Source organism: Xiphophorus maculatus, chromosome 2 (assembly GCF_002775205.1).
Source record: "Xiphophorus maculatus strain JP 163 A chromosome 2, X_maculatus-5.0-male, whole genome shotgun sequence".
NCBI classification, from domain to species: Eukaryota; Metazoa; Chordata; class Actinopteri; order Cyprinodontiformes; family Poeciliidae; genus Xiphophorus; species Xiphophorus maculatus.
In genome coordinates this window covers 2,326,654-2,339,420 of record NC_036444.1, presented here as the reverse complement: position 1 = coordinate 2,339,420, position 12,767 = coordinate 2,326,654, and the positions used below count along the sequence as shown (strand labels likewise).

At 39.9% G+C, this 12,767-nt stretch overlaps 1 protein-coding gene across 2 annotated transcripts in view; it reads left to right on the top strand.

Annotated features, from left to right (window-relative positions):
• The first annotated feature begins 454 nt into the window (after window positions 1–454).
• The window catches only part of LOC102224465 (homeodomain-interacting protein kinase 2-like), a 92,266-nt gene continuing 79,953 nt past the window's right edge, over window positions 455–12,767 (top strand). For both annotated transcript variants that reach the window (XM_023345615.1, XM_023345609.1), the window contains exon 1: window positions 455–851. In XM_023345615.1, coding sequence (XP_023201383.1) covers window positions 833–851 — 19 coding nt within the window. In that variant the 5' untranslated portion in view covers window positions 455–832. The remainder of the gene's footprint in view (window positions 852–12,767) is intronic.

Here is a 12,767-nt window from a genome sequence, read left to right as displayed (position 1 = left end):
GAGGCTTCTTCAAATTGGCTGTAACACAGGCTGCTACAGGAGAGCCTTTCTGCCAACTGCCTTCACCTATAAAGTATTATTACATTTAAATTTGAATTAAATTTTTAAGTAATTGGATTGAACCTGTCTATGTTATATTGCAGATTGTATTGATTTAATTATGCATTTCTTCAGAATTTAAGTTATTTTTCTTGTAGAAAGCCTTGAGATTACATTTATTGTGAATTATAATTAATAACTGAGTAAGATTAATTAAGCCATACATGAACTTCGATTAATACATTTTTATTCTAACGTTGATCTTTAAATTTAAAGCAGAGGATTTTCACCACTAGTTTTTTTTTTAATCTAATGTCCCATTTGAGGCTCGGACGGTGATGCCTCCCCTCCGCCTGCATCGATTTGCTCGACATTCGACTCTCTCCCTGCCCACCAAACTCGCTGCGCTCCGATCACTGCTGCAACTTTTGCAGAGACTCCTCACTCCACAGACATGTCGCACAATAGCTGAAGTAAACCTGTCATCGCGGCTCTCCATTCGGGCCAAATTACGCCGCAGGTGAGGATCTACGGACGCGCAGCCCGGTCGCTACTTGGCCGCTTTCCTCGCATCGGACCCCGGCTTTTTTTTTTTTCTTTCTTTCTTTTTTTTTTTTCTTTAAACCGGCCTGGATATGAATTATGAGCATTTTCTCCACTAATGAACCGGGCCAGTGATGCAGGAGACCGCGGCGACCCTCTCATCAGTGTTTCAAGATGGCAGATTTTTATTGAGTTTTGATCAGAAAGCTCGCTTTATTCTTTGCCATGAATAACAGGAATCCTTGCACCGATGGCCCCTGTATACGAAGGTAAGGGCTTTTTCCCCTGTGGAAATGTGCTGTTTTTATTCTGTGCGGCTGGAGCCCGTCGGTAGTGACACAATTGAATTGCAGCTCAGAGGGAGGAAAAAAAATCACACAATTCTGCTAAAACATCTCATCATTCATCATATTTATCACATTTTTCAAACCTAACCCAAATAGGTTGATGGAACCAAACAGTTTAGTGCCTTAGAGCTGAACGGGAGGCTGGCTGCTCAGTCAGATTGTGGTCAAATCGCGCTGATGAGGCACCAAATCGCCCAGAACAAGCAAAATATACAACAAACTGTCTGTGAAAAACGATGTTCGGTCCTCATGTTGCTTCCTGGTGGGAATTATATCCCAGCTGTAAGGGAAGGAGAGCGGGTCGGAGACCGATCGGTCCCGGTCGCGTCTGTTTTCAGTCCCAGCGTTACTCCTGCATCAAATTATATCGCAACAAATGCAAAAAATCTGCACGACTTTTCTCGGTTTTTTGGGATGCAATGTTTCATGAATGCATGTATCTATTTGTTTAAAATGAATCTTTAACGGAAGGTGTCGATATGGCTGCAGCATCGTGGCTGTAACTAATGCGTTTGAGTCGCTGAATTAGATGCTGTCATGGGGAAGATTTTTTATGCGTTTGGGCAAAATCACACATTTACGCAGCATCTGTTTCGATAAGAATGATGTATTTTTAAAAAAGTGGGTGATAATTAAAGCAATGCAGTGCAGATTGTTTCGTGCACGAATGAGTCCAGCTGCAAGACATGAAACTGCATGACCAAACAGGATATAATGTGCACATTCCGAAGTCTGTACAGTGTTTCATTTAGTTTAAGCTTTCTGTTCAGAAGTCTTTAGTGATGCTCTCTTTGCAGAAAATATTGATTGTATAAGGAAACTGAGTTATACGTGCTGATGCAAACTGAAGAGTAGTACATGCAAATAATGAGGCTTGATGCTTCCCATATTTATTTTGGAGCAGCCTCATGTTTAATTTGTGTTTACTCTATAGTCCCTCTGCTGGTGTTAAAGGGAAGCCCGACCTTCCCTATTCATGAATACCATTAGGGAAGAGAGGAACTCAGCAGCAGTTCTTTAATACATATTAAATTGTCCCAACAGAATGAAGATTCACGACTGAAAGTGAATCCTTGCAGGTATCTTTATGGTATATGAAATGGAGCTATATAAAACAGGTTGGGACTCTTTCTTTAGTGGTGTTATGTCCCCGCAGTCATTTTGTAGTGATTTTTCATTAGGGGTGTCGAAGCTTGAGGCAAACCTCTGCTGGTGCTTCGACATGAAAAGGAAAGTTGAAATGAGACTCCTATGCAAAAAGGTAATTAGTGTAAATTACATTCCCCGATTTCTCCCTTCACCGCGGAGAGGAGGAGACGGGAAGAGAAAGAGGCAGCAGGGGGAATTAATTACCCTGCCTGTCCTCCTCGGCATTAGAGAGGGCTGTTACGGAGAGCAGCCATGGAAATGACCAAAGTCTCCGGTGGAAAATAGGTTTGAGGATGGGCGGGGAGTTCACATAAAATGGGACCGACTATTATAGCAATTACTCACCAGCACTATAGGTTAACTAATAACTCAAATCTATATGATTAACTGCTTCCTTTGATTGTTTAAAACTGGTTGAGAAGCAAAAATATTCATACAATTAGCGTGGCTACAGTCTTCCTACAGGATTCTCATCTGGGATTTCCCCCATTGAGCTCGATTTCTTCGTTAGAATTTCAACAGAGCCAATCAGCGAACAGCAGGAGAAGTTGCGAACGATGACGTCGATGTTCTGCGCAATGGCTTGAAAACTGAAATTTGAAAAAGTGGAAGAAAAATGATAATTTTTCTTAAAAAACATAGAAGCATCTCTCCACCACGATGCTGCCAATCCATCTATTTTCGGAGGATTCTCTCAGCAATGACTTTCTTGTCACTCTTCTGTAATTGTAAAGATTGGTGAAATGCACAACTAGTTGTTGTCATGGTAACGGACCATCCCACCTGAGCTGTTGATCTCTGCAGCTCTTCAAAAGTTAGCTTGGACAAGACATTTCATACTACTTGACATTATGAAACATCATACCAGTTATGAAACCAGTCACAAACTAATGTTTGAGTTTCTCTACATCTTGCTGAGACATTAGTACTTTAAACCTGAAAATGTTCTTCAGGTGATAGAAGGCCGACTTTGTAACTGTCTTTTTGTGCCTCTGAAGGTTCAGGTCTGAGTCCGTCACTACATCAGATTCCTGTTACAACTGAAGCTTGTCAGTTTTGGGTTTGCCACACCATTTTATCCTCTGAATGATGCATCAAGGGGAGTGAAAACATTTGCGACGTTAACATCAGATCAGCCGTATTTTCATGAAAAGCTTGAAAGCATTCATAGTTTGCGCTCGGTTGGGTTTGTATTCTTGGCTGGACTTTTTGGTGACGTGTTTGTGTTCGGTTCCCCTGGCTGCGACAGACGGCCGTGAGGCAGACCTGCTGGCAGGAAGGGGAGGCTCGCGGTGCGATCACCCTGGGATCAAACCGATGCCTTGATGGATGTCTGATGCGTGGAGTGGGTCCAGCAGCCTCCAGCTGTGGAGAAGCTAATATTCAGACACAAACCCAGTCCGCTCGCCCAGCCGCCCTTCTGCTTGGCCAGATATGAGTGTTGTTGTGTTCTCATGCATGCATGGGCATATGTCTCTATCTGTCTGAGTCCCTATACAAGCAGCGTCTGCAGGAGGATTAGACAGCTGCAGAACTGGGCAGCGTTTGCAGATCTGCCTCTCACTATTCCAGAGTGGCTTCATTCATTCCCACCTGGTAAAAAACCAGGCGGAGAATGAGTCAGGAGCTGCCGCTGATGGTGGTGACGGGCCGCGCAGCATCACAGGCAGCTTAATGATTTATCCATCCACACAGCCATTATGTGTTAATTCAACTTCAAATTAGCTCGTGGTTTCCGAGAACAGAGAACGCGCTGCGCTCTGGTTCGGAGAGTCGACCCGAAGCAGCAACTTTTCCCAGACTCTTTCCTTCATGCTTGTTTTGAGCAGTGTGATTGATATCTTCCTTGCTGACTCCAAGGCTGCAGCCTTTTTAGCTTTGATTAGAATTGCAGGAAAAAAAACCCTGAGGGCCGTGTGGGGCCACAGCGAGGCCACACCCCGAGGCAGAGGCAGGGAATGCATTGGAGGGTCTCTCTTCCTGATTGTTATGACAAGCAGGGTGGTGTGTTTAGCTCTTCAGTGTCCACACTAAGGAAACACACACACATGGGGGAGGATAACTCAACGGTTAATATGAGATGGGCTGATAGATACACCAGGCAGGAAACATTGCAGGTTCAAATGAGAACGTTTATCTCTTTCCTGTTAAACTTGCACTTCGTGTAACATCAATGTTAGAGATTATTTGCATTTAGGATTGCTATAAAAACTTCAAAAAGTGGTTCAGTTTTAATATTGAAGAAGAATTACTAGTTTCACTGGCAGATTATTTCACTTGCAACATGGGAAAATGTCTCGTAATAACTAAAAAATCTGCCAGTGGAACTACTATTTATTTTATTTTATTTTATTTTATTATTTACTGAAAACAAGCTCCTATATCTTGCTGAAAAGTTACTTCAAAGTTAGTTTTGTCTTATTTCAAGTCTACTATAAACTAGACCAAAATATTTAGTTACCTTTTGTGTTTCTGCAGTGTACTGAAGGAAAAAAGGCAATCAAAACCAAACTAGTGATGAATTATTTTTATTCAGCCAAATTTGAGATGTTACAAGTGCTGAAATTTTTTTTAAATCATGCTGTAACATCTAATGATGATAAACTTTATGAAAAAGCAATAGCTCAAACATAAATGTCACCATTTGTTGCTCTGTACCAGATTATAGTGTAAACTAATTCCCAGCTACAGGTTACAGCATAGATATTCACACAAAACAGAAAAAACCTGAGCGCAACAGGTTACTTCCTGATATATCTGATCAGTTAATATATCTGATCAGTTTTTAACATGAAAGCTTCAGCTCCTCACATCAACAATCATTTTCTGCTTAAAAACAACAAAGATTGGGGAAAACGAAAACAACAGCTCAAGAGGAAACTGAATATAAAAGGAAATGTTACGTCACTAGTTAGATATCATTTTGGATATTTAAAATAAATCAATAATTATTGAATCACTTGTATTGTGATGCGTTTTCCAGCCGTATTGCCCACTTGGTTGTTAGAGAAGCTAACGTTCTGCGTACCTCTGCGCTCTGAAACGACTCACAGGTGTGATTTGAGGATTCTGGAAGCAGATGGGCGTTATTCAGGTGTTATTCAGGTGTTATTGCTCAAAGCTTTATCCACATCTAAAATGACAGGTTAAAGGTCAGTCCAGCATTTTTGAGCAAAGCGGCTCAGGTTTGGGGTCCGGATCATGTCCTCAGTTTTTCTTTAAAGGAAAAACACATTTTAGATGCAACTTTAAAATGTTCATGGGAAGACCATCAGCTGCTGACATTAGTTTTGTTTTGTTTTTTTATCAAAATGGGGATGAGAGAGAAGGAGCCTCAAACCCGTCAGCTGCTTTGACGAAGCCTTTCCGTGTTGCTTGTCACGCGTGTGCGACGTTCCTTTTCTTCCCCCTGCCGTTTTGTTTTGTTTCAGAACAGCTGCTTCTGATTCCGACTCTTAAATTTAGAATCTGTGTGGGATCTCTAATTTGCTTTGAGTTTCAAAAATAAAAGTATAAACATGGTTTTCTTGCTTGAAATAAAACTTTCTTTTGAAGGGAACCTATTATTTAAAACTCACATTTTGCACATTTTTGTTCTTCTATTTGGGTCTAAAGGCAGCTCTAAAAACAAGCCAAGCATGAACTTGTTGCTGTTTTCCGGCAATAAGTTTTTTCGTAACTGGTAAAGGAAACGTTTTAAAAACCTCCAGGATGTAACACCATAAATCAACAGGCACTGCCCGTTACCTAGCAACCCAAGCTGATCTCCAGCATGTTTGGTCAGCTGGTTTTATCTGCATACTGTACAATGGCTGCCAGAAAAAAACAGGTGTTTTCTTTATGGTGTACCATCCAGTAACAACCTGCTGAATTCTTGTTGGTTGTGCAGGAGACTCCACTTCTGCTTTTCAAAGGTGTATGGTTGTGTACTTGCGCAACTGTTTGAAGTCATTTTCATGTGGGGGGGCGTGACCTTCAGCAGCTTATTTGGATTTAATGTGACAAGACTTCCTAAACACCTCATTTTGAAATCTCATCATCTAAGAATGATTTTGTGCAGAGCCTGTAATGAACGTATTTTGTGTAGCCTATAGATCTATCCGAACCTGTTAAAGGAAGTATAATCGCTCACCTTATCAGCTAACATAGCTGGTTATTGACTGAAACTTTAAGAAGTTAGAGCTGTCCTGCCTCTGCGGTGAGCGCAGATAGCTCTTACTGTTTGTTGGAACGCTGTGTAGAGAGCCTCTGTACCTTATGACAGATCCTTTGCTTTGATCTAGCATGAGAGCGACGGTTCAAACAAAGGTTCACATTTTACCACTTCTCCTCACAGCGCAGGCTGAATGAGGCCCTTTGTTAACTTCCCCGTTAGGCGGTAATTACAGAGGGATTCCTCCTGCATATAGACCCTGTGCTTCATACACCCAGGCTCATTTTTCATGCATGTGAACTATATTGCACACTGAAGATTGAAAACGATCAGCATTTTGCCCGTTTCTCCTCCCAACCCCCCATATCCACCTCTTATCTCGTCTCCCATCCCGTCTGTTGATAAGCCGAGAGGCCATTGGCCGGCACACATGGAGCCCATGTGACACTTCAGCAACAGCCCGACAGCCAGATTGGAAGCCCCCATGCACGTTTCAGTGTGTGTGTGTGTGTGTGTGCGTGTGTGTGTGTGTGTGTTAAGATGAGGTCTGGCTACTGTAGCGTTATTGTTCTCTCTAATCAAGACCCCCACTCCCAGACCCTCCAGGATGGTCATTTCCTTCCCCGTCCCAAACCAAACCAAACCACCAGCCAGTTTTTAGTGCATGGTGTCCCGGATCGTAATCCCATTATTGGTGGTTTTGTCCCGTCACTCCAGTCCGTTTGACGTTCCTGTCTCTGCAGCAGAGTTTTGCCTTTCAGCTCGGCACAGTGCAGATTTTCATTTCTGATATTTTTCTCATGATGCAACCTCAAACTTTTTCTGATGGAGCATCTAAAGTAGTGCATAATTATGAAGAGGACAGAAATAATTTTTGGTTTTCAAGTTTTAGCAAAATCTGAAAAGTGTGGTGTGCATTATTTCACTCACCTGTAAGTCCAACTTCACACATCTTATTTAGGGCTGCAACTAACAATTATATCAGTAATAGATTATTCTATTAATTATCCAATTAATAATTGGATAATTTTATACAATTAATCGACTAATTGGATAAATTATTGGCACATTCTGCAGATTTCTCATTTAGCTGCTTAGGTATATTTTGTACAATATTTGAAATACTACAATTAATTTCAATTCCATTTTTAAATACGAAAATTAACATTTTGTGACCTAAAATGCGAAAACAGCTTTCCTTTAGTGAACTATCAAAGGATGCTAATACAGCTGAAAATACTGTTTGCATCAACATGTGAAAAGCTCATTCCTTTCTGAATACAGTGTAAGGCTGATCTGTTGATTATTTTTTTATTAACCAATTAATAATTGGACAGCAAAACATGCTTAATAGATCATTTTCTAACAGAATTTGAATCAGGTGAAGCTAAAACTGCCTCTTGAGGAGTTTTTAGTAAAACAGATTTACAGACAGAGCAAAATATATACATTCTTTGTATAGTTTTGACTTAATTATCGTGCTAGATAATCTGCTTTTTCAGCCAATGCCTGTGTATTCCTAACAATTAATCAGTTACAAATTTAGATGACGATTATTTCCATCATGATTAATATAATTAATCATTGCAGCCCATTTTTCTCATTCATTCTTTGAAAAACAGCTCAGGCTGAGTGATATTCACCTACATCATGCTCGCTATAAGTACATAAAGAAGGCAGAACAAAAAATTTAAGTTTTTTCCTTCTTCCAAATATCCAGACAGTGTATTTACAAAAGAGGAAGACCAGGCTGAATCTGCTGATCTCTGACTGTTTTATGTTCATCAGAAAGAGGTAATAATCTGAACAGATTGTGTCCAGGATGTGTGGGGTCTGCAGGAATGTCAGCTGCCCTTTTCCTGACTCTAAACAGGAGTTTATTGTCCTGCCTATAGGCAGGACAATCAAATCAATACAATCTCAGAAATTATTGCAATAAACAACAATTTTGTTTATTGCAATAATCATTTATAGGGTAAAATACATGTGCATGCTACACTTTTAAGAATCCAGGGAAATGTGCTGCTTTGTGTTGCTTTATCACATAAATTCCAGTAAAAAAAAAGTTTGAAATTTGCTGTGGTAACATGACAAAATGTTGAAAAATTCCATAAAGATGCATTTACAGGCAACAGATCCTCACCATTACATGAAGTTAAAAAATGGCTAACAATTTTTAATCAAGCCATTTATAACCTGTGAGTTTTTTCCCGGTAGGCGGGTGTTTGCATTAAAACGGAGAGGAACTGAATAACCCGGTGAGATTATGAGGCTGAGTTTGGTGTTTCTAACTTTTAATCTTCCATGTTCCCCGACAAACACACCTCTGAACTTTACCTCCCCCCCGCTCCATCCTGGTCATGGAGGAGAAGTGGAGCGATGGGCGTCTGCTGGCGGCCCCTTCACAGATGGCTGCAGGTACAGCGTTACGCTTGGCCGATAACCAAAGGACTTCAAAGCTCAGACAAGCTCTGAAGCCCATTTCTGTCCAGACCCAGGAGGCAGAAAGAGCAAAAGACGAGAAGCGACGCAGTCAAAAGAGTCAACAGGCGTGGAATTGAGCAGCTTTTGGCTTTTTCCGTCCCGTTCTTTATGCCTCATAGTGGAGACACTCATTTTTCAAACTTTTATCAAATAGTTTAGAGATTGATATCCTATGTAGGTGTTGCTGTTATAGCCAATAACAAATATTTGCTGGTATTATATTCAGTAGCTTCTCTGCAGTTAAACACCTTACAATCCTGTGCTGCATCATTATCTCTGCTGCATATCCAAACAAAAGTTCTGGTAGACGTGTATCCTGGAAGACAAAAAACTCTGAAATTTTGAGATGAATCTAAAAAAAATAAAAAATAACTCTGAAAAGTCAAAACTGTGCTAGAAAAATCTGAAATATTGAGATTGATCTTAAAAATGTTCTAGAAAAGTTAAGAAAATGTTTAAGTTTGAAAAGTTTAAAAAATGCTAGAAAAAAACTCAGAAATGTTGAGATTGGTTTCAGAAAATGTCTAGAAAAAAGATAAACATTGGTGAGTCAAAACGTTTTAACTTTTAGAAATTATTCTCCTGTAAAATTTCTGAGTTTTTTTCTAGCTAATCTTTGGGTTTTGGAACTCAGAATTCTTTTTTTTCTAGAAAATCTTTGAGTTTTTTGGTGGAAATTTACTCCTCCTTTTTTTCTACCTACACTGGACCTAATACACCGACGTAGAATTTAGCTTAAAAGATTCATAAAACAAATTATTTCTCTCGTGCTTTTTGTCCAAAATATACAATAAATTTAACGTTTACAGGAAAAGAGTAGAACAGTACTGGGTCTTTTTACTCGGCTGAAGTTTGTTTTGGCCCAGATAAAGGAAGGAGAAACCACCTTTTAGATCCAGGCGTCACTTCAAAGCGCCGCGCCGGTTTTGATCCGAGCCCGGCTCTCAGCCTGACGGACGCAGACGCAGAGGGAAAATGGCAGCGAGATGAGAAGTGACAAAGCTGGGAAGAGGAAGGCAGAAACAGAAGAAGGGAGGCATTGGAGCCGGGGTCGAGAGATGAATACCTTCATCTGGGGGCCCATTAGCCCCCAGCGGTGCAGTCAGAGGTCAGGGGGCATGGAGGTTGGGGTTGGAGGCGGTTGTCATGGTGTTGGCAGAGACGTTTGGGGGTTGAGGTTCTCTTACCTTTTCTAGCTCAACCTGTACCTTCTCCTACCGTTTGCGTTAGCTAAGCTAGCTTTAGAAACAGCCAGAATGTCACTTTATCTGCAGAGCAGAGTAAACGAGGTCAGCTGTGTTTGCTTCTCTGGGCTTCGGTGAGGAGAAGAGAACAGGTGAGTGTTTCTGCTCTCCGATGCCTTCCTTCGGTGTCGGTCTCTCAAGCAGATTAATATTGTCTATATTCTGCCGATGTCGAAAAAACACAATTTCACAATTGCAGTGATTCCATTAGACAATAAATAAAATGAAAATCACACATGAATAAACTTGTTCATGCAATAAGTCATAAAAAACACAGCAATGAAGGATGTAAACATTTTCAAATTTGCATTACTTTTGAATTGCAGTTGGAGGCCGTGGAAAATTAGTCCAAAGTGCCAGAAATGGCCCTCGGGCCACACTTTAGACACTTTTAGTTTAGTTTTTCATTCAGTAGATTCAGAAACTCTCTTTGCATCTTCAGTTAATGTGATTACTTGGTTGAAGCTAACGGTTTATGCAGAAGGTTTTTATGTTTTTCTTTTAGCTATTTCTAGGGATCCACTGCATGTTTCAATGGGAGAGCTTTAAAATTTCAGCCTCCTTTGTTTCTTTTAGACAAGCTAACAGTCTTTATTATTTAAAGGACCTTTAAATAAACATTTTTTTAGCTAATGTAAGCTGCTTTTCTAAATTTGGACTGAGATACATAATCATTTTATTGGAAAGTGTTCATTTAAAACTCCTTTGAAATTTTTGTTAATTTACATTAGCATACTTAATTTATGCATTAGCTTTTAGGTGAGGAACAAGTAGCAGACATTTATAAATGGAAGTGCAAAGAAAAGGCTCAGATATAAATAGGTAAATAAATGCTGCAGCTTTTTTAAGCTTATCTTTTCCTCTCAGTTTTACGTTCATAAAAATACGCTCATGCAGAACTTTCAGGCAGCAGAGGAGCTAATTTTATGGGTGAATATTCTCCATTTCCACATAAAGAATAACTGTTTAGCTTGTAAACAAATTCCCAATGGAAATATGAGGAAAGTTTAAAGATTTGTAACATAAAGTTTGAATTAAATATGACGAAGTTTGTTCTGTTTTAAGACCGTAGAAATCCATTTTGTCTGTCAGACATGCTGCTAGCTTCAGCCTACACGCCCAGTTTAGCAGAATGTACTCTTAAGGAAGAAGCTTTTAGCAGAACTTCGCTCCAGAAATTCTGAACTGTCCCTTTAAGGATTTATTTTATTACTGACTCGCCCATGCGTCTTTTTTCCGTTTCAACACTTCTCAGCTCCCGTAAGACTGTGACTTTAAAAACATCTCAGATCTTAGCAACAGATCTAAATTGGGAAATTCTCCAAGCAGAAAAAGAAAAGTTTATTATTATGTACATAATTATAGAACACAGCTCTCATTATTCAGTTGAAATTGTTCCTTATAGCAGTTGTTCAGATATGGTCGTGTATGCATGGCAGATGGTCAGCATAACCGCTCCCCTGCCTGTTGGTGCTGCTGTTGGGGACAGAGGACACTGTAAATATAATCAGCTAAATCCATGGTTTTCATGCTGATTCAGATGGAGGAGGCTGAGTTGGCCAGACTTATTTATTACCCATCAGCCATGTTTGAGACACAGTCAGCAGGATCACCGCACAAATGCCTTGCAAAATTGTGGAGTGTTTGTACATGGCAGTGATCTCACCCACCAGAGGAAATCTGAAGCCAGATTAAAACATTTTATTAAACATGAATATTAATGAGTCACCTGCAGAATGAAAATGTTGAGGCGGAACTAAAGGTTTAGATTAGTCGCCTTCGTAGCCCTTCAGCTCCAAATTCACACTTTCCTGAGGAATATCATTCACTCTTACTGTCTGCGGACGCGTCGGCCACGATTGTTTCTGACCAGAGAAACGAGTGGATCACAACTTCTAGAAGAACAGGATCACTTCAAGACTGTTTATTTTTACAGTAGAGGAGCGATGGGATCGCTGTGTGAATGCAGCTGTGTTTTGATGATACAGGAAGTGATGTCATCGCCGTGCATGATCAATCCACTGCCGCTTAGCTCTGCTGCTGTTGGGGTTTCGTTTGGGTGAGGTTGTGGTTTCTTTTAGTGGCAGCTTCAGATAGTTGCTGTGAATTAGGAAAGACACAAACACGTGTGTTATATCTGATTACAATAAATTTGTTAAGCAAGCATTATTCCACCTGTTTCTGTTTGATGCTGCAGCAGACTTTAATCCCCATATCTGGAAATTCACCAATTGTCTGTTTTCTTCATCTAAATTGTTTCTTCAGTTTTATTCTCAGATTCAGTTACTTCAGTTCACCAGAAAGAGGTTAAATTTCAGTGAAAACAGATTTGAATGTCTCATCAAACAGAAAGTTGTTTTTATTCATAGCTTTGATTTATAAAAGGATTTTTCCCTGAAGAGTTTATGAAAACTGAATCTTTTTTTATTCCAGACTTCAACTAGGCCACTCCAAACCCGGGTAGTTTTGGTCAATTTGTTTTGATTATTCAGTTTATTTGAGAAGATCTGAATTCATGGTTACAAAAATTACAGCAATTCAGCCCAGACCATCATACGACCACCACCTTGCTTCACTGAATTGCTGTGGTACATTTACAGCAGAGTTAGCAGAATACACAGCTTCCAAAAACGACCAGAGAATTTTTCCCCAAAAGATCATCAAGACATCTTTATGCAAAACAGAAATCTATGCCTGGTTCAAGATTTTAAGAAAAAAATGATGCAAATACATCTTCTGTTGTTTCTCTTGTGTAAATTTAAGCCTACTTCATGTTGTAAGAAAGGTTCTGCTTGAATGATTCTTGGT